This window comes from Amphiprion ocellaris, chromosome 15, assembly GCF_022539595.1.
Source record: "Amphiprion ocellaris isolate individual 3 ecotype Okinawa chromosome 15, ASM2253959v1, whole genome shotgun sequence".
NCBI lineage: Eukaryota > Metazoa > Chordata > Actinopteri > Pomacentridae > Amphiprion > Amphiprion ocellaris.
The window spans coordinates 6772681-6794822 of NC_072780.1; the positions used below are offsets into that span (position 1 = coordinate 6772681).

At 40.2% G+C, this 22142-nt stretch overlaps 1 protein-coding gene across 2 annotated transcripts in view; it reads left to right on the forward strand.

The window, feature by feature from the left end:
• The window catches only part of csmd3b (CUB and Sushi multiple domains 3b), a 349486-nt gene that overhangs the window by 222057 nt on the left and 105287 nt on the right, over positions 1-22142 (forward strand). For both annotated transcript variants that reach the window (XM_055017938.1, XM_055017939.1), the window contains exons 10-12: positions 2847-2934; positions 3124-3248; positions 12467-12588. In XM_055017938.1, the coding sequence (XP_054873913.1) occupies positions 2847-2934; positions 3124-3248; positions 12467-12588 (335 nt within the window). The remainder of the gene's footprint in view (positions 1-2846; positions 2935-3123; positions 3249-12466; positions 12589-22142) is intronic.

Genomic DNA, 22142 nt, shown 5'->3' on the forward strand with positions numbered 1-22142 from the left:
GCATGCTTTGTAATGATGCATTTTTCAACATCTTTACTTAATTTGCTTGTTTTCCTTATTTGCTCATGTTTGTGTGATTGTACATTTATGTGTGAATCTTTTAAATACTGAGTGAGCTGAGCTGGGCACAGCACAGAAGTGTGGTGCATCGCAGATTTGTCAGGTTTCCTGACAGGATGGAGAGTCATGCTTGAGGTTTGCTTCTACAGATGTGAATTTGTGTGTTAATTAGTCTGGCTCTGATTGGTTCAGATGCTAATTTGCTCTTCTTCTGACTGGTTTAACTCTTCAGTGAAGCACAAAGCCTGTCTATGTGTCTGTCCCTGCCTGCATATGCATCTATGTTTCTTGTAGACGTCGTTTTGTGTATGTGCATGTAAGTATATGTGTGTGTGTGTGTGTGTGTGTGTAAGCGTGGGCTGACTTTGGTGGGCTTTGTTTGTTTCCGTGTGTGTGTGTGTGCACACAGCACTGATACTGTAACCAATCCCTCTGTTATAGTGTGAATAGTCCAGATGGTCAAATTAGCCGCTCCAACAAAGCAACAAACTAGCTACTCTAACAAATATGCGCACAAACACACACACACCAACCACCTGCTGGGTTTGTTGGTACGCACTAAACATGTACATGCATGTTAGCCAGATAGCCCAGACAGCCTGGGTGGGAAGGTGTTCGTGTGAAAGCAGAAATGGGCAGTATTATCACTTGGCCTGTGTTTTTCACACCTAATTGAATGTTTGTCTTGCAACTAGAGTCAGTACATCACTTTCAAAAATATATAAATACCAAAACAGCACAATTAAGGACTGTTTTGAGTTTTAAATGCAAAATAGTGAAAATCTTTTGCCATTCTATAAAGAAAACAAAAAGTACAAACTTGGATTCATCACTAAGTGTGACAATCAAGAGGCCTTCCGGAGTTAATTTAAACATTTATTATTGTGCTGACTTTGAGGGACTTCTTACAAATCCAGCTGATAATTTTATTTTCTGCTCATTTTTCTTTTTTTTCCTTTACTTTGTTCAATACAAAAATATTTAGTTTGATAAACAGAGACTTATTACAACAGCGAAGGTAACTGTCAGACACAAAAGGCAATATAAATGGGGGAAAAAAATTAAAACTGATTAAATATGTAGTTATTAGGATATTATATTTACCATCCAAATAACACAAAGAAAATGAGGTTGTTCCACATGTTGCTTAATCATACTAATGGATAAGTAATCAAAAGAACACTGCTGTGCAAGACCGAAGTACGCAATATATTCTAATTTGAATATCAGTCCGTGCATTTCGACATCAAAACACGCCATGGGGTGTTTTGTTTGCTGTATGTCTGAAATAAATAAGCACACCAGGACAGTTTCTTCCCTCTAGTTACAATCTACTGACATCAGACATTAGGAAACGATGACCAGCTGAAAATAACACTTAAAAATCTTCAGAATGGCCTAATTTACATCCATTGGTATGAAAGAAGGATGCAGGAAACTCAAGGATTATTCAAATAACTTTACCCTCACCCTGATCTCATTATGGAATACGAGAGATCCTGTCATGTGAGTGAAAATAGGTCAACAATTGAGTGCAGCTCATTAAGATATTGTATTACTACTAATACTTTTGTTGTGCCCTGACCTGCTAGAAACAGTCTTATGGCACATGATGAATCCTTAGCATTAGAAAAAGAGCTACGGAAAAAAAAAAATGCTTATGTAAATTGGAAAAGTTTTAGGCGCTTTTTAGTTGGAATGCAATTGTTTGTCTTTTAAATTCTTTCACCTGACAGCTGTGATTCTTTGGCTTTCCCTGATGCACAAACGGTGCTCGGAGTTAACCCAGCAGCTGTGTTTCTTAAAAATTCTACAACTTTTAAATGCTCTAAAGAAAGCAGAGACTCTGAAAGGTGGAGATTTACAGAAATCAAAATTACTTACTGTAGTGTCGTTTAAGGAAAGCCAAGGAAAAAGGTTGTGGGTTTAGTTACTTGGAATCGGAGGCAAGGGAGACAGAGTGACAAAAAAAGATTAAAAATGAAGCAAAATTAAAAAAAAAAAAAACAAAAAAAAAACAGTAAAACAAAGACAGGTAAAGAAAGGAAGAAATAGAAAAAAGAAATACAAGCCATATGCACATACTAAAGCACTGGTATCGTAATTAGAGACTGAGCAGAGATGCGTCCTGTCAGAAGCACATTAGTCAGGATGTCGCAGTCTGACAGTATTTGTACAGTTCTGTCCGTTGTCTCAGCTCTACCTCTGTGACGTTTGGAGTGCTACTGTCAAGATTAGCTCTTGTGTCTCTGAGAGAATTAAGATGGTGTCTGGAGTGCTGTATTGTCCCTGTCTGCCTACCTAACCGTCTAACCCGTCTGTTTGTCTATCTCCTGATCTGTCGAACCTGTTTCCTGCCACCTGCAAAGTGAATTCTGTAAGTGATGAGGCAGGCAGATTTCCAGGACCGAAAGGAACAGTGGAGCACTGTGCTGGTGGTGTGGAAGAACTGTGCTGAATGCCGTCAAGTTAATGACAGACAAATATGGTTTTAGATTAAAGCCGGCGTGCAATGAAGCAGCTCCATGGTGCCGATTTGATAGAAAATTTCTAATTAGAATGTACTTATTTATAATGACAATTGGATATTTTTGGCTTTCGTGAACATGAAAAGAAATGAGTTTTTAAATGCATAGCAGGCAGAAAATTTAACTCAGAACTAGAATCAGCAATGGGTCCACCGGCGTCGACTGCGATGGAACCAGTGGACTCAAAACTGCTTTACTGCAAGCCTTTAAGTGTAACCTATCTGTCCTGGCTCTCCACCTGTCTGTCTCTCTGTGTAGTAAATGAAGGTGGTGTGAGACAGGCGTCTAACTCCTGCCCTGATCCCGGCGAGCCAGAGAATGGAAAACGCCACGGCAATGACTTCAGGTACCATTTCAGCTTACAAACATGCACTCACAGACATGTATATAAATCTGTGTTTTCATGTATCAAGCCTTTTATTCCTGTTCTTCTATATGCCTGACTATAATTGTGTGTGTGTGTGTGTGTGTGTGTGTGTGTGTGTGTGTGTGTGTGTGTGTGTGTGTGTGTGTGTGTGTGTGTGTGTGTGTGTAGCATTGGCAGTGTGGTGCAGTTCAGCTGTGGAGAAGATTATGTGCTGCAGGGCAGTAAAACCATCAGCTGCCAGAGAGTGGCAGAAGTTTTTGCTGCCTGGAGTGACCACAGACCAGTCTGCAAAGGTAAGACATACATCTCAACATATATCCACACGTGCAGTAAATGACACCACGGTAACGAATTACAGGTAGAAAAAGAGGCCATCGTTCCAGACATGAAGGCAGGAAAACACACAAGCACCACCACCAGTGTACTTTATCCTAAAATGTTGCCAGTGGGTTGCCTTTGCCTCTTGAACAGGGCTGAGTTTATAGTGGAAAAAATCCCAATTCTGTTTCAAACCACTGGCTATAAAATTGTGAAACAAAACACTCCGTAATCCAATGTTTGCAGTTTAGCGCCTCACTAACATGCTACAGTTTTATGCTTTCATCGGGGGAGCTATGATAGCGATTGTTCAGCACCTAAAATTACGTAAACACGGTAAATAAACACTACAGTAAACAAGCACTAGGTTTGATTGTTGATTATTGCTCAATATAGCATTCAAATCGAATAACAATTTGCAATGGGTGTTGCATGATATTTAATCTATTTAAGTCTTATTTACCTGGGGACATGTGTGATAAGTTACACATCTCTGACATTTATTCTCCAGTTTTTCTTACTGGCTGTGGTTTTCACACCTGCCACTGTTGTAGTCTCAGACTTACATCATGCACACACACACACACACACATGCACACGCAGTAGCAGTGGAGACAGAGGGAGAGGGCGTCTGTCATGTTAAATGCCAAAGTCGTTTGTCATGTCTTCCTTCACTAGGCTTCAGACTGTGGCTGGAGACACATACTTTAACATAAAAACCAATAGTCGGCGGGCATGGTTCTGTGTTTGTGTGTGTGTGTGCGTGGGAGAGCTGGAAAGAATGAAAGTGGAGTTCTTTAACATCTAACTGATGATGACTGAGATGTAGAAGCAAAAATAAGAAAGAAATAAGAAAAGCGAGGGCAGAGAAAGTAGAAGAAACAGAGAAAAGAGGCAAAAAAGTGTCACTTTCTGCTTAAATTGTAGTCTCTGTGGAAGTAAAAGTTACTGAATCCATCACCAAGCGTTTGCATATGAACAGCAGCTCAACTGTGGACTGAGTGAGGGCAAGTAGCACTCGAGGGATTCACTGTCTTCCTCGTAGACACCTGAGCGGGGCAGATGCTAGCCAGCTGTGGATCCTGCTCTCTTGACCTCTGTTTAAAGGACACAGTCGAACCGCTAGCCTCCACCGCTACCCTGGGTTTCACTTATGAACCAGACACACAGGGGGACTGACCTTCAGTAAGCTTTGCGTTACCATGACAGCACAGAGCCCTGTAAGCAGGCGGGACACAGCCGAGCCAATGCAGTCAGGACATGACCGCCTCACTGGGGCTGTGGTTGGTTCCTGCCAGTCAACCGTAATATCCAACTCATTATCAGAGATATTACAGGGCTGACACCTTTTGATTGGCTCTTTTATAATTGTTAATAGCTGTTAGAGATTCATCATCACTAAATACTTCATAATGAGCAATTAAATACAGCCAGTGACATTAAGCCAATCAAGTCTTACATTTACCTGCGTGGGATGATGGGCTCAGCCTCCCCGAAGGAAGGCTGCCTATGACATTAAAAGTCACTGATGTTGTCCCCTGGAGCAGTGAGTGCTTAAGAAGAATGACCTCTATCACTGGGAAATAGAGCCATCAGTCAGCTGGGATCTTTGCAGGGAAAGTATGTGGGCAGAGTGAGACATTTTCCCAGAGCTACTGTAACTTCTCAGTAGCAGGTGTGCATTGTTAAAGCTGCGCTGAATTTAAAACACAAGTCACCCTTATTCCCAGTCTGAACAACTGTGAGCAACAACAGCCACAACAAAGCGCACCATCCTGCTTCATTGTTGTTGCTAAGTAACTAGTGATTCTGTGCTAGTTGATATAGAGGGCACTTTTAATTCAGCATGGTCCCCTAATGCAAGCTGCAATTTATGTAATTTCTGATTAAAGGCAACCATCACGGGCCCTGAATGCTGCTAAAGGATCCAGTACTGTGCTAGTTTTGGCAACTTTTCTGCCTGTACTCCTGTGTGTAATTGTTATGCAGCGTATCTCTGTCCTACTTTGGTAAAACAGAACAGCGTCCATCTCCAAAAATCCCATAAATCCCAGACTACCACACTGAGGTTGCTTGAAGGACAAGATACATGTAACACCAGAATCATATCTTTTTGACAACAATGCTGAGGCTTTCTTTGAGCTGTATGCCAAGATCACTCTACAGCGAAAACACAAAGAAAGAAAAATCACAATGCTGTGCAAGTGTAAACATTTCAGATATACATCCAAAGCCACAAAATATGGTGTTTTGGTGGCAGTGGCTTAGAAGTGAATATAGAGACTGCTCTTCTATTTTTAACCTATTCACAAAAATCTGTTTCCCCCCTAGGGACAAAAATCTAATATTGAAATTCTGGAAATAAAAATGCCTTGAAGGCAAAAGAGCAAGGTGCTTCTAAAGCTAGTAGTCTAGGAGTAGAAAAAACCTTACTGTCTAGGAGAGGTCTGTTCCTCTTATTGTTATTGAATAGGCTTGATTTTCTACCTTTGCCAGACTTGCGTTTTTTAACTGTCAGCAACCATGCAGATGGAGATACAGATTTGCAATCAAGAAATGTAGGGATTTCCTTGGTGGCTCACACATTTTAATGTATTATACTGAATGCAATTACACATGTGATCACTTTATTTTTGCAATTGTTGGGAAAAGGAGCTACGGGCTAAAGCAGTTAATATTGAGTTAATTTTCCACTGAAATTCCTGATCATTCATAATGATGCCAAAAAAAGTTTTTAGACAACAACTATAGGAACTTATAGCACCATATAATGTCGGTTATCACAGTCATACAATTGTCCTTATGTTTACTAAAGGTTATACTTTTACAAGTGTGTAAACATGAATCCTGTGTGTCCAACTACTCCAGTTAAAAATATAGATGTTTGAGTTCCTATTTTCACCAAAAAATGTGATTTATTCAGTTGCCAACAATGTTTGAAGAGGTGTCTGAGGTGCTGGAAATGCCTGTGGAATTTTATTCCAAAATGTGTAGGCCAACAAAATATTGTGCTGCATCTGCATAAACACAGCTTGATGTGCACCGCTCCATCCACCTTGGCACCAGCGTGTTCAATTATGAAACGGACGTAAGGGCAAAAATCTGCACTTGATCCCTATGAAAATGGCCTTGTGCTTGTGTTTGCACCTACGCTGATTTTGTGGATGCATGAAAACAACAAGGAGTGCAGCAGGTTCAACAAGTAAGCAAGTAAATGCACATTTGATTTTCAGTGAGAACATGTGTTCTCTGAAGCACGATGTCCTTATTTAGCCTGCTTTGTTTCATCATGTTCAACAACAATGTAATGAGTATAAGGCTGTGTCTAGCTGAACATAGCTCCAGTTTGACCTTTACATTCACCCAGCCAATAGCTAAAGTTGAAACTCATGAATAGCATTGAGAAAGAGGCAATCTGTCAGGAAGTATCAAGCCAGCTGACTTAATAAAGGGCCACTTCTGCCAAAACACTTAAATACAGCTTAATGTGCATTTTGGAACATTATGGAGAGAATAAAGTGAATATATGTTTTAGATTTCCCTTGATATTGTTAAAAAAAAAAAAAAAAACCCAGATGAACGCTACAGAGATGAGGACAGAGTGGTAATTGCTTTATTAGATACAATAGAAGAAATACAAAAACAAATAAACTACAAAAACAGCCGTCAAACTGCAATGGCTCTCTGTCTCCACTCCTATAACACTTTATGAGAGAGACAGAGAGAGAGAGAGAGAAAGAGAGAGAGAGAAAGAGAGTCCATGTGGCACCTTGATTAATGGACAGATGGCAAGGCCACTGAGCCAACTCTTTCTCTCTGTCTGTGTGTGTGTGAACTCCAGGGGAGTTCAGTTGATCTGCCTCAATATACTGACTCAACGAAGGGTGCTATATGTCAGCCGGTTACACACAAGCACCGGCACACACATGCACATATGCTGGCTTCATAGAACAGACAGAAAGAAAGAGGAGAGAGGTGTGTTGGCGCTGTTAGGACAGCCACACCGAGTGACTATCTGTGTCTGTACGTTGTGTGTGTGTGTGTGTGTGTGTGTGTGTGTGTGTGTGTGTGTGTGTGTGTGTGTGTGTGTGTGTGTGTGTGTGTGTGTGTGTGTGTGTGTGTCTGTACGTTGTGTGTGTGTGTGTGTGTGTGTGTGTGTGTGTGTGTGTGTGTGTGTGTGTGTGTGTGTAGCCATTAAAGCTCTAACCAGAACGAGGGCCATTGGAATGCTGTGTGCCAGCTTAATGATGTCATCAATCATTCTCCGTGTCCATTGGTCAATCTATCTGCTCCTGTAGGCAGCCCGGTGGAAGAATCAGTCTGACCGTCCTGCAGGATCTTCTGATCTCTAATCTGACTGTGATCTAAGTCAGTCTAAGTTTTAACTTTGTTAAAAGTTGGAAATTAACTTGTATACTGTAGGTTTTGTTAAATCAAATTTGTTTTCAACTTTGCTAGACTTGTTGCTTTCATAAAAACAAAGACTCTCCAGAGAAGGGTCATTAAGAATAACTCAGTAATCTTGCAAGTAATATATGTTTCCTTGTCATTAACAAGAATATAGAAGATATCCCTCAACTCTTTCCATCAAAATTAGGATTTGAGGATTTTTGTTTTAACATACATGTATAGCTGGTTACAGATAATCCTTGTCAATGTTAGTTTAGCAGGAAATTTCCTTTATTGAGGAGGTTCCTTCAAAAATTTACTCACTGTATTCATGAAGTTCCTTTGATGAAGAGATCATCATCTTAAGGAAGTTCACTTTTGTCATAGCTTGGTGGCATTTTCTCATAGAATGATAGATAATATGCAGTGTCACGAAGGCACACCAGTGACGGATTCCTGAGTTTTTTTAACCTCAAAAATCTGAATATCATTAGGAATAGTTTACTTGATACAGAGTGTATACCGTTTTTAAGCCAAACCAATAGTAATTTGATGGTAAATGCATAAAATAATGATTAAGCTTGGATAACTTTGCAAAGTTCAGCAGCTTACAAACCAGCACTGGGACCAAAGATGATATTTAAACCAAGTGGACTTGCTGATCAAGTATCATGCCATCCCCAAACCTGCCCATGAATTGTGTACTTTTGAAAACCCATCCGTGTGATTCGATTGTATTTTCTATCTGATTTACCTTCTCCTCCGGTCCTCTCAGTGCTGTCTGGTTGGGGATGCAAGGTCAAGCAGATAATCTGAAACTGGTAAGGGTTAAGTGTCCTTGGTATGCTTCAGCAGGTATTACCGTATGGATGATTGAAGCTGAGCCTCCACAGGGGGGACGATTCACTAAGCACAAAGGCCATCCTGCTGAGAAAGCAGCAGCAGAGTTATAGACCTTGAGTGTAAGGCGGATCAAACCGAAGGAAACACTTATGAGTCAAAATATTGTGAAGCTGAACAGTATTAAAATTCAAAAACATTCTCACAGCAGTGTTCCCAGAGCTTATGGGGCGCGTCAGTTATGCTCTGAAGCCATAAAACAAAACTTTGGAGGAATGCAAGCAAGGGCATTGGAGCCACAGTGGAGGCTTTGGCAATGTGATCCTTGCCTGAAACATCATTTAATCTTGGTCTGCATCCCAACGGTTTATGTGGATATGCGTGTTTGTGTGAGTATGACAGAGTGAGAAGGAGAGAGACAGAGAGGAGGGAGAGTCCTGGGGGAATCCATTTGATCTGAATATACAAACACAAAAGAGTATATGTTGTTGCACACACACTCACACACTCCCTGCAGTTTGTGCCCAAAGCGTTCACTTAATCTCACTCTTTATTTAAACAATATGCTTTGAGTACCAGATAGACCTCATCAAAAATTTTAATTTGATCTGAAATTCATTCCGCAGTGATAGTGTGGCCTTTTTGGCTTTAGCTCCTCTATACTGTGTGCCAGTATAAATAATGATGAGAGAGAGACCCAGGCAAAGTTACAAAGAATGACAAGCACAGAGGCAGTCAGATTTTTATGATTTTTAATATATATATATATATAGTGGAAAAACTCCATTACAAGTACAAGTGAAACCCCTACTTAAAGCTGCACACTGTGCATTTGCCATTAACAATGAGCAAAATGACTTTGCATATTGTAGAAAAGTGTCACTGTTAGTGTCAATCCCAAAGAGCAGCATGCAGATTCACACTTTGACTTTGACAGGACTTTTTATCTTCTTATACCTGATTGTTTTATGGCCAGCAAACTCAGCTCCCATCAACCCTGTTTTCCACCGTAACATGCAGATGTTTTCTGCAGGAAGGGTTTGACCGTCAAAATGTGCGTCATTTGTCCACCAATAAAAGGAAAACCCCAAGCATGTGAGGGGTTACATTTTGAATATAGAGAAGCATATAGCAGCAAAAGTGTCCAGTGTTTCTCTCGAGAGTTAGTAGAGGCTCTTCAATCAATCAAATACACAACTCCTAATGCACTGTAACAGCTTAATGTCTGTTAGATATGTAGACAAATATTTGCGGAAATGTTCAGCATAACAGCTTTTTAAAATGTTAACAACTTCATGTTGTGTGTTCAGCTTGTCCTTCTGCCACCAAGTAGAAAGTAAATGTGGAAGGAGTCTCCTGTACCAATGAACTTATAGAGGATCTTAAGGAATCTTTAGCTTTCAGGTGAATCTTCAGCTCCACTCGGTTTTATGGGGCTTCATAGCAAGTTTCATCAATGACAGAATTAGCAACAAGCTTGAGAACATGGTAAAGAATTTAGCAGCTAAAGATATTTCTGTCAGAAACAAGACAAGTAGATTCCCTCCAAATGAAAGATAATGTTGGAAGGTTGACAAGTTTGCTGTTTGCTATTCACTGTACGGAGTATGTATATGATTGGATTACTATTTCTAAAGCGTTCATATTTTTACAATTTTATTTTAGAAACTAACAGCAACACATACAACCAACTATACTGATTATATGACTATGTGATTTACTTGTACAATAATTAGCAGAAAAGCAACTTTAGCTTTAAGATAAATTTAATGAAGTGAAAAGTACAATAGCTTATTCTGAAAAAGTAGTGAAGTGGAGGCATGAAGTAGCACAAGAAGGGAATACTCTTACAGTACATCTCCTGAAAGTAAAATCCACAAAAGACACAAAAAGAGACAGGAAGAAAGATGGGGACAAAAGGCGATGAACAGACACCGAGAGCAAATGATGGAGTGTAAAGTAAATCATGAACTACAGACAATGGCTCGTAGAGGGACCACGACGCCCGAATAAAAGGTGCAGAGAGAAAGACAGAGCGAGACAGACAGATGCGGGCCCAGAGACGGATGGAGTTTAATATAAATTATGGGATGTTAGCTCCTCTGGTAATTCCGGTGATAACTCTCTCCGCACTATTGCTATAGCAACATCGTGCCCATTCCGCTGCTGGCACAGTGACGGGCCGGCCATTCGTTCAGGACACGCTGATTGAGCTGTCAATGCGTACGCACGCTTACAAAGACACACATACACTCGGAGGCATGCAGATAAATCATTTCTCACGTGCCAAATAAGCGTGCGCACACACTCTTTATCTCTACATATCTGCTGGTGTGTAAAATGCAGCGAGATGAACACAAGAGAAGGTCAACTGGAGATGTTTTAAGAGTTAGAGAATCAACTGGGTATAGTGAGGGAGGAACTCAGGCAGAGATCCAGAAGACAGAGAGACAGACAAAAGCGATATGCGGTTGTCTCGGAGGGGTCTTGTACTTGTTCTGACACTCTCTTACAGCACCTCACGGATACACTCCATTACACACACAAAGAAAGACACACAAACACAATGTGGCATGATTCTTTTATTCGTCCCTACCCTTCATTCAGACCACAGTAGCCGCTAGGAGTTTGTTTATGTGCGTGGGAGTGCTTAAAAGTATACATTTGCAATATCTGTGAGTGCTTGAAGGGCCTGTGTGACTATTAAGTTTATTATTTTGGTGCACTGGCTCCTTAACAGTGCAGGATGTACGTTTCTTACCTGTTTTTAAAACAAGACCATGTGAGCAGTCGTGCTTACGCTCTTTTTGTTTTCCGTGCGTGTTTGTGTGTGTTCGCCTGCTAACTGTACATATTCTTGCGGCCTGCCACTGAACAAACTAATTAAGGAACAAACGCTGCTTCAAACCAACCAGAAAATTACCTCCCAACTCTAACAGGACGACCCAAGGACAGACAAGCAGGTTCTCTATCACACCCAGTCACAATACAGAGCCTAATAAAGGCTTAGTTGGTTTATCGAACACATAGCATGTGTCATTTTCAACACCCCACTGAGAGTAGTTTCGACATTAGTGTTTGCAAGTTTGTATGATTTTCCAGCACAAGTGTTGATTACTGTAATAGATTTGTAGCGTTCTGCATAGAGAGCATCTACCTTAAGGGCGTAACTTTACACTTTGACAACACCTGTCAACCAAATAAAGCTTAATTTCTCTTTTACATCATTAAGTGATAGCTAATGTAGGATACGAATTGTCCAAAGTCGCACTTCTTTTAGATGGAATGTAATTATTACACCGGTAGTTGTTGGGAGTTGTTGACTTCCAATAGATGTTGGGAGTAAATTGCTGGTGAATGTCTCTATCAGTCAATACCACAACTCTAGCTAATCCTGTGGTATTTCACACCCAATAGCTTCCAATTAAGTACTGTTATCCAGGGAGATGTTGCTGACAGTATCAATAACATCTATGTGACCTTCTGTTCCTCTTTCTGTTCTTGTCTGCACTTGAATCTTCTCTTCTCTTCTCTTCTCTCCTCTCCTCTCCTCTCCTCTCCTCTCCTCTCCTCTCCTCTCCTCTCCTCTCCTCTCCTCTTCTCTCCTCTCCTCTCCTCTCCTCTCCTCTCCTCTCCTCTCCTCTCCTCTCCTCTCCTCTCCTCTCCTCTCCTCTCCTCTCCTCTCCTCTCCTCTTCTTTTGCAGCTCTGAGCAGCTATACATTAGTCTCACTTTTAATTGTTCTTGACTGAACTTCTACTGTGACCCACAAATGCTATACATTCACTGTAGGATTTATTTAGAGAATCCCCGGCTAAGCATCACCTAAATGGTTTAATTATAAAGGTAATTGTCACTCTGTTGTAGTGCGGCGACTCAACAGTGTACGATTGCCGTTGCTAATACCACCACTAATTCTACAGTTGCTTGTAATAACAATGACATTATGTTTTTTCTATTCACAGTGAAGACTTGCGGCAGTAATCTTCAGGGGCCATCAGGAACTTTTACGTCTCCTAACTTTCCAATTCAATATGAGAGCAACGCACAGTGTGTGTGGATAATTACTGCGTCAAATCCCAATAAGGTAAATCTCCTTTTCTTTGTCTCTGTCTGTCAAACAAACTTTCAAATCTCAGATAGTTGCCAGTTAACACATACAGACATCAATCATTTTGAAAGTAAGTGAACTTTTTTTTTTTTACTTGAGTTGTAAAATATTTTAAAGTAGTTCACATCATTGATAAACTCACTGGTGGAACTTCAAAACATCTGTGTTATCGCTCTTCTTTCACACTTTGCTTTAAGTTTCTACGTCTCAGAGAGTGCATGTCTGTGATTATATACTCATATTGTACATATATTGCTTATGAAGTCATACGCAAAATACTATTTAACTGAACTGTGCTATTACTTTTCAGTTAATTATATAGTTTTATGCACTTCATTATGAAGCAATTTAAGTCAGCCAACACACTTTGAATGCATTATTATTATGTGAATCTGCATTTGGAAATAGCAGTGCTTTGTATGTAGTCTGTGGTTTTATTACTTCCAGTGTACCCAAGTTAAATACAGAAAATAGTTGAGGATAAAGACAATAACTCTGAACAAAAGGGGACAAAACTTCCAGTCAACAGGTTATCGGTTGGGTGGAAGTGGGGCTCATGAAATGTTAAATAAGCAACAGCAGCACTGACAGCACAAGAACAGGGAGTGGGCATCAGCTTAAATTCTGCAGAAGGTGTGTTGGATATGCAGTATGTTGCAGTGAGTAGAGTATGCCATGTGTGAGTGTAGCAGCACTGCTCAAGTTGTCTTCCAGAAGTAGCTCGAAGGCTTTGCTTTGAATTTCATGCATTATATGTAATTTTAATTTACACACAGCGGTTTCATACATTTACAAAGTTAGTTTAGCAGAATTTTTACATAATTGAAATGGCTGGATAATAATTTATGTAGGAGATGTTGTAAATGATATGCTAGTCAAAGCATATCGGTATCTAATTCTGTGTGATTGGTTAATCCTGCAAAGGGGAAGACAATGGGTTGGAGGTTAGATGGGTATCTGCCATTGGTCGCTTTATGTCCCAGGAGAAATCTGATTGGTATTCAGAGACACAGCCTCATTCGACTCTGGGTCTCTGTGGTGACCGCTCTGTCGTCAATGGCAACACCTGCGTCAGCACCATAGGGACGCACATACATATCACATGCACGCATACACTGACACACTTTTCCATAAATGTGCGCTCAAATACACACTGTATGTTTTTTGAGACGCACTCATGTACACACTTTGTCACTTTGCTCTTGCTCAGAACCTTTGTTTCTCTCTCTCCCCTATACTGCCTCACACAATGCTCTCTGTCACTGCCCAAGGCCTCTGGTTTATGGCCTAGGGCAATACATTCTCTGTTGAAGGCTACATTGTTAATGTGACTGTTGAAGGCTATGGTACTAATGCCTTTCTGCACCGTTCAGGGTGTGTGTTTGTGTACATGCATGATATGTGTAAGAAGTCTGAAAATTAATGTGTAGGTATTATGGATGATTATGGATATTGCAAACACATTGACCTAAAATGAAGACCAGATGAGTCGATGCTACATCAAGACATTTTATCGCCCTTTATCTTTAACGGCTTTACAGACACTACCTCATCATACACTGTAATGCTCCATACTATATCTTGGACATGTCACGCACGACACTTTGTAACATATGTCTTGCACCATACCAACGCATATGTATGTTTTTTTTACCACACTGTATCATATATACAATATGTCAAGCACCATACTGAATCAGAGACACGTCATTTACTACACTGCACTACATGTTGCACATGTCTTGTATGACATATCATCAATCCAGAGGTCTTCACAGGTCTGTAGATTTGTGGAGTACCTGACATGAAGAGGATGGACATCCATGTAGAATTAATGCTCACAGGTTGTCTAAGGGTCTAAGACATGTACCACATAAACCACACCATCCCTGCCAGCTTTCTGCTCAATGAATACAAAAATTTGTTTGGATTAAAAGACAAATACTAGAAAACATCTCAAATCAGCTGTCTCTTAAAAAAATTAAAGTTAAACTGCATTCTCATTTTGAAACAGTCTCACCAAAAGGTAAGACTAACTTCCAGTTTTAAAAAGTTATACAGTCTGTATAAGAAGAAAGGAGGCACAGGTCAGGGATGAGACCTGCATCCCATTTGGGGTCGCTATTCTTCCACTTAAGTTTCGTTTTCACTCACTGTTTTTCCACGTTGGTTGATGGTTTCCCAACAAGAACTACTTATTAGAAGCTTGGTTAAGCTTAGGCACCAAAACTATGTGCTTTGGTTAAGGAAAATAGCACAGTTTAGGTTAAAACGTAACCCTTTCACAACATGTTTGCAGCTTCGCCTCCATTTTTTGGGTTACCATGGTGATGAGTCCCGCTCCCAGGCATATGGGTTCTGTAAAGTGTCTTGAGACAATCTGACTTGTAGTTGGCGCTATATAAATAAAATTGAATTGAATTGAATTGAATTGAATATATGATTAGTTTGCTGAAAAAGGAGCCACAGTAGAACCAATGAAATAATCACAAATATATGTTGATTGGAAACATGCCAGTGATGCGTCTCCAACAAACGTAATCCTGCAGAAATGAACTTGAGAATGCAGTTGAGTTGCATAGAAACATAACTTTTAGGAGACAAACAAAGCTGGACAGCTCCAAAGTGTATGCTACAGCATGGCTTCATCCTGGTAACAATGGGAACGACTGGGAAACATTTCCTTTTGTAGAAATGCAGTCCATGTATTATGCAATGTAGTGATAAACCATGTCTAATGTTGACATTAAATGAATTTTTGACACTGCAGACTGCCACTACCTATGTGATTTTGGAATTCTGGACCGTGAACCCAAGACTGCAGCCAGATTCATCACTTAGACACAGAATCTGTGCATAATAAAAGGATGGAGACTTACTAATACACTAAGCCAGATAAAGGTACAAAGCAATAGAACAGGATGGACATGACAAATCCTTGTCTGACTACAAATCAACTCCCACCTTCATTTATTTTTAATCTGTTTTGGTGAGTTGTAGCACCTGTAAAGATCCGCATTCACATTACCAATATCAAGAAGAAGCTGCATATTGCTTGTGGATTAGTATCTTTGGCACTGTCAGGCTTTTCTTACAGCCATCAGATAACTGTCATTGCTTTTTACTGTCACTACTTTCAAGTGGATTTTAGAATTTAAAGAATTCAAAGTTGGCTAATCCAGTAGCATCAATCAGTTTAAAGGCATCCGGAAATCTTTAGAAATACTACTTAGCGAGATGAATTCTGATTTAAAGGAGCAAGTATTGAGAAAGTTTTGAGTTATTCCAAGAGTATCCGTTCTCTTAGAAAAGTCAATATTATACATTTCATATTTATTTAATGAAAATAGGGTTTAAAAGATTATAGATTTCATACTATTAAAATGAATCTTATAAATTACTTTAATATTATGTAATGTATCACATTGTTGACAAACTTTGTAATGAACCATTTTAAAAGCTGAAAAAAATACTACAATTCAGTACACAGGATATTGATCTGCAATTGCTATAGTCACTCTCTCCGGTTAAGGCTGTGCTCACAGTTAGTGTTGAACACATTTCCGTGTTTCAGTGTTCATGTTGGTTTAGGAATTCACATTCCGCCATACTACAAATGTTTCGAGACAATAGGAAATTGCAGATCCACAGATGCATCTCTTGGAGTAAAAGGTAATTTACTAGTTCAAAAGCAGGCCTCTGTTGGTCAGGTGGCAGCAGCAAACACACAGTGGGGAATTGGCAGGTAAACAACAGGTAACAGGCAAAAATGCCAAGTGCAGAATGGGAGTGTTGATGTGGCGCACTGGCAGCAAAAAGCTGTTCTCAATTAGGAGGCTGATGAGGGAATGAGGGACGGCTTAGAGGACAGGGGAGTGGGCCGCTGATCTCCGCAGGAGGGAAGGCAGCAAGATAACCCTGAACTCTGGGGGGAAAAAAGAGAGAGAATCTGAGGCTGATGAGGGGAAGAGGATGAAAGCAGCCTATCACATTCAGAGTAAGGGAACAGTCCCAGCTGGTCCTAGCAGAACATCTCTTTTTTTTATTACTTGTACACATCTATCCCTTTTTCATCCTGTACTCCCTTCACTACTTCTCCCTTTCTGATCTTCCTTTTCTCTCTTTTTCACACTGCCCACCCCTCCTCCTCCTGTTTCACTCCCAGAGGCTCTGTCCTCAGAATTACCCAGATTCTTCATTAAAGAGCTCAGGCTGAAACCACCAAATTACTATGGAGAAAGAGAGAATACAGCGAGGGAGGCGGGCACTAGAGGGGGAAAATCTGTTTTTGACTGTTTAACTCATATCTCTCCCTCCATTGCACCCATTCTCACACATCTGACTGTCTCTTTTGTGTATTCTGAATGTAAAGATACAGGGTTTCAGCAACTCACCCTCTGTTCTCTTTCTGTCTTTGTATGCCCCATTCCCTCAATTCCTCCTCTGTATCCCCACCCCTCTGCTTCCTCTCTCTCTCAGGTTAAGTGTTAATGGGGTTCTATAGCTCTCTGATGTTATTGCTTCATTTAGTTTTGGCAGAATGAGCCTTTAGAGCCAATTCATTCTCTCCTGTTCTCATTTAACCTTGGGGATGTTAGGACGGGATGGCCATTACTAGACTTCTCTCTTCTCTTCTCTTCTCTTCTCTTCTCTTCTCTTCTCTTCTCTTCTCTTCTCTTCTCTTCTCTTCTCTTCTCTTCTCTTCTCTTCTCTTCTCTTCTCTTCTCTTCTCTTCTCTTCTCTTCTCTTCTTCTGCATTATTGTCTTCTCTTTATTTTCTCTATTATTTGGTTTCCTCTTTTTTTCCCTCTCTGAGTTCTCATCTTCTGTGGTATCAGCAAATCTAAACACTTATTTCCTAATGTCTTCTGTTTATGATGCCTGAGATAGGATGGAATTTGTAGTAGTCCCACATATGCACCCCAGCTATCTTTTAGTTTACAGTGACAGCCAGACACAACTAGCACATACAGATTCTAGATCATAATTTTCTTATATAAATTAAAGTGTCTATTTGCCTTCTGTTACTCGATTTACATCTGGATCCACAGTCTAATGTATAACGGATGGACACAAAAGGTTATTGCAGTGCTGCCATGTTAAAAACTTAGCTAACAGCACCATGACAATCACAAAGGAAGTGCTTGCAAGGGCATGCAGTAAGAAAAGAGTCCTATTTTGGGTAGGCTTTCCTTGTACTTCTTTGCAGGCATTGAATTCAGTAATGCCCTGTAGGCTTTAAAAAATCTGACTTGCACACTGAAGCCACGAGGCAAACAATCTCACTGCACTGGCTTCCTTTTGCTTTCTGTCATTAAAACGGTGCCTCTGCATCTTCCTGACAGGATGAACAGCATAGCACTTTTTTAGGGATCAGGTTAAAAAAATGTTTAACATTTAAAAGAGGAGCACTGTGATTCAAATACACTTTATAGTACAGTAGTTGCATAGCAACAGTAAAGGGCAGCTATAGCCTTTTCCAGTTGGTATCTGAAGAGGTGGCAGCTGGTAGATTCAGCTCAGTGAAATAAAAGTTGGGGTAAAACACTAAGTGGCAGCAGGCTTCAGCTATCAGTCTTCATCAGCTAATGTCTGACTCTCCTCACAATTTATACCATCGAGGCTGAAGCACGTTTAAGGGGAGCGGTGGCGGAGGGTTTACCGTAATGCTGTCACAGACTATCTATTATTCCCCAGCCCTGTCAGTGCCTGCTTTACATCACTGACTGTGTCGCTCACCGGGTGCTTCAGATATTCCTACAGTAACTGTGTCTTCAAGGTATCCCTAGATCTTATTATGGTATGAGCAGGGAGGAGCCTCCCTCACCTCATTGTCTCCACGACAACCAAAGGAAGTGCTTTATCAAGCAGAAATCCAATTCTGTCGCCTCATTGGCTAGAAGCCATAGATGGATGGAAAGAAGGAATGCAGCGGCCAATTAGAAAGAGAGAGACGGAGAGGATGACAGTGAGAGAGAGAAAAGGTAGAGAGAGGCAGGGGAGATAGCTGGAGACGAAGAGCGAGAGAGAGATGGATGTTTGCATGAACACCAACCAATTAGAGGAAGGGAGAAATATGTAGAGTGTTCAGTTTCATCTATCATGCACACACACTGAGTACGGTAAAAGAGAAACAGAACGCACACATAAACACAAACCCACACACTGTCAGTAATGAGGTTCCTATCGGAGTTGACTTCAGCGCAATATTCATAGATGCACACACATGGGTTCAGTGTAATGTAGTTACAGCCTAGCTGTGTTTAATGCTGTGTGAACAGTGCTGATGTGGCATTAGCGTGTTACATAAAGGGCGTATCCAAGGCGATAGACAGATCAGTTTCATCAGAATAGACAAGACCTCCTCTGTCTTTATACAAATTTAAGTGAAACAGGGCTACTCTAGGCACAGGACTAATCAAAACTTAGTGATTTCTACTAACTATAGCCAATTATCTAAGCAACTACGAGGCTGTGTTTCAAGCAGTTCACAACGGAGGCTACTCACATAATAAGTCTTCCTCTTATGATTCAGGTATTCAGCATATTTATTTGAATGTATTGAGGCCCTTGTGGTTAAGGATATACTCCCCCTAATGATGTCACAATAACACAAATTAGTCAGATGCTAACAATACAACTGAAATTCTGTCATTCTTGGTATCAAATTTCATACAAAATAATAAATCAATTACATAAATGTATTTCAGCATAAGTTCATATCTTAAAAGAAGGCTGCTGCACACACACATATCCAGCATTGTAGTTGAACAGATTAAATGGTAATATCAGTACCCTTTGAACAGCACCCAGCTCACTTTATAAAGTATGTTGTCATTTGTGGATGTTGTATAGAGCATTGCTACAACAGATGCAATAAGCATGTCTGTGTAGATTCTGAGTCATCCAGGTCATGGTAATACTAAAAAGCTTCAATAGAAGGAAGATGGACTCACCCCCAACTCAGGGCTAGTGGCCCATTAACACCCCAAGACTCACATGGACATGCCATGACATGTGAATGGTTGTGAAACTGCCAAGTCAGGGATGACTCAAGATGTTAATGGTGGTGGAATTCCCTTGGGAGAGCTCCCAAGATGGTATTATAAGCACCTGATAAGTAGTGTCATACCCCTCCTCTGTGGCTAAACCTGTGGCTATCCCAAGTCAGCCTTCATGAAGTAAAGCAAAGAGATCTAACAGTATGATAAAACGGCTGTAGATGTTAAACAGGAAAAGCCATCTCTAAAACGAGGTGCAGACCTACAACACCAATTACTAGGTTCCTATAATGCCATCTTAAGATCCCTTCATTCAAACTTTCACCATCATTAACATCTTGAATCATCTCTCACTTGGTGCTTTCACAACCATTCACACCTTGAGACATGTGAGTCAGGTTGTGAATGAGTCGTTAGCCATGTCAGTGGGGGGTGACAACATATATCTGGAAGCCCGTATCATCAGTTTGAGCTGAAGAATCTTCTTAGATGAGATTTGAAACATTTTTCAACTGAAGAAGATAAGTCCGGTTGCCTCACTTACTACTTGAGACTCCTGAGAGACACAACCAACATTTCAGGATATCCAGATGTACCGATTTGGATGTGTGTCTCTGAGGTACCCAAATGCAAATGATCTCTAGACACAACTTGTTTTATTTTTCCTCCACAAGTCTCAGTGGATGGTTGCTCCAGTATCTCTAGAAACTATCACATCTGTAGTATCTTCGGTACCATACAAAAATTAGTGCTCTCCCATTTTTAGGATCTATCTTGGTACTATAGCACTGGCTTTTATTACTTTCCTACTCCCCACTACATGTCCAAATGTGAGCCTAATGATAATTATCAGAATTTATAAGATTCAAAGACACACAGATAAATGGCTGCTGTACTAGCACAGCATCTGTTCACTGCTTTGGTTTAATATGAACCTTTATTTATTTATTTATTTATTTATTTATATATATATATATATTTTTTTTTTTTGGGGGGGGGGGGGTAGTGTAGGACTGTGTGAATTTCTTGATTAAATGCAGAGTTGCTGCTATGTTCATGGAACTATACTGGGATGAAACATGTTCTGTAGTATGCAAAGTATTTTGATTAAGCCAAAAGCATATATTCAGTGAGGACGTTTAACAAGCACAGCTTATTATGGACTGTTGTGGGAAACAGCAAAGTGTCCTGCACCATCTTGCCTGCTGATAGTTCACATGAATCAAAAGAATACTCATATTTCCACTACAAGCCAGCTCCATTACTTGAGCTTGGTGCACTGTAGCAAGTATATGCAACATAAGAAAAGGAGGCAACATGGTTTGTGCGCTATAGTAACCGTAATGATTACCCTTGTAAATGCAGGTGTTGGTCTTGCTGTTCGATAAAATATGTAAAAACAATCCTGAAATGTACTAGTGTATTATTTTCTGTCAGATTTATTGTTGTATTGAGAACCTGCTTTGAATTTACTGCAATACAATGATAAGTGTGTGTGTGAATATGGTGACTATGTAATCACAGAAATAGATACATTAATCTCCACAAAGCTGTGCCTGTCTGTGTGAATGAGTATGTTTCTGTCTGTGTGTGCTTACCAGAGAGAGTTTAGCAGGTTTGTAGGTAATGCTTTAATCCAATCTGCTCCCTTACATGCCGATAAGACTGAGTCAGCACTGTGAGTAGTGGGCAGATCACTGTTTCATCTCTGTAGCACCGCTCGTTCACTTCTTTTCCGGTCAAATCAGGTGATGCTGTTGGTAATGCTTTCCAGTTTGCTTAGTTTTACTTAGGTACAACTGCATTTCTTGTGTAGACATAGTGTCAAGCTAAAGCTAAGTCTGCCTTTGTTGTTACATGTGAATCAAAAACTGTTTGGTCTTTTATGTGTAGAGGAAAACATAATTAAGCTCAAAAACAAAAGCAAATCAGGCAACTCTTCCAACAGATATAAAGCAGCAGTTGGGTGGAAAGGCTCAGTGTGCTCAGTTTTTCATTTTCTCCCTCATATTTTTCATAGACTCAGTGTAAGTTCATATTTAAGATATGCTGTTTATTCTTCAACATGCATGGCAGTGGTATCATGTCCCTAGGTGTAGAGGTTGCAGATTGTGAAGGGGAGGAAAGAATTATATTTGTGCCATCTGACAGAAAGTTTGAATATAAAATACAAACAGGTGCTCAGAAATAGGAGAATGTTGATATGCATGTAAATATGCTCAGTGTTAACACACCAACATACAAGAGACTCAGATCTATATGATGTTTTTGGATGTTTTTGAAGTCCTCCAGAATATTGAATCTGGAAATCTAAAAATTCCTCCCAAAGAGAGAGGAAAAGGAGTAAGGAGGTAGTGTGAGGTTTCAGTCTTCCCCTGAGGGCCGAGTCAGAATTCTGGTTTGAAATATTCTTACACTATACTTTGCTAGCATCAAAGATATGCTCATTATTACCCTCCATTCCCATCTTCCTCTGTCCTCCTCTCTCTTCCGTCTGTCTCCATTTTCTTCCTTCTCTCTATCATCTCT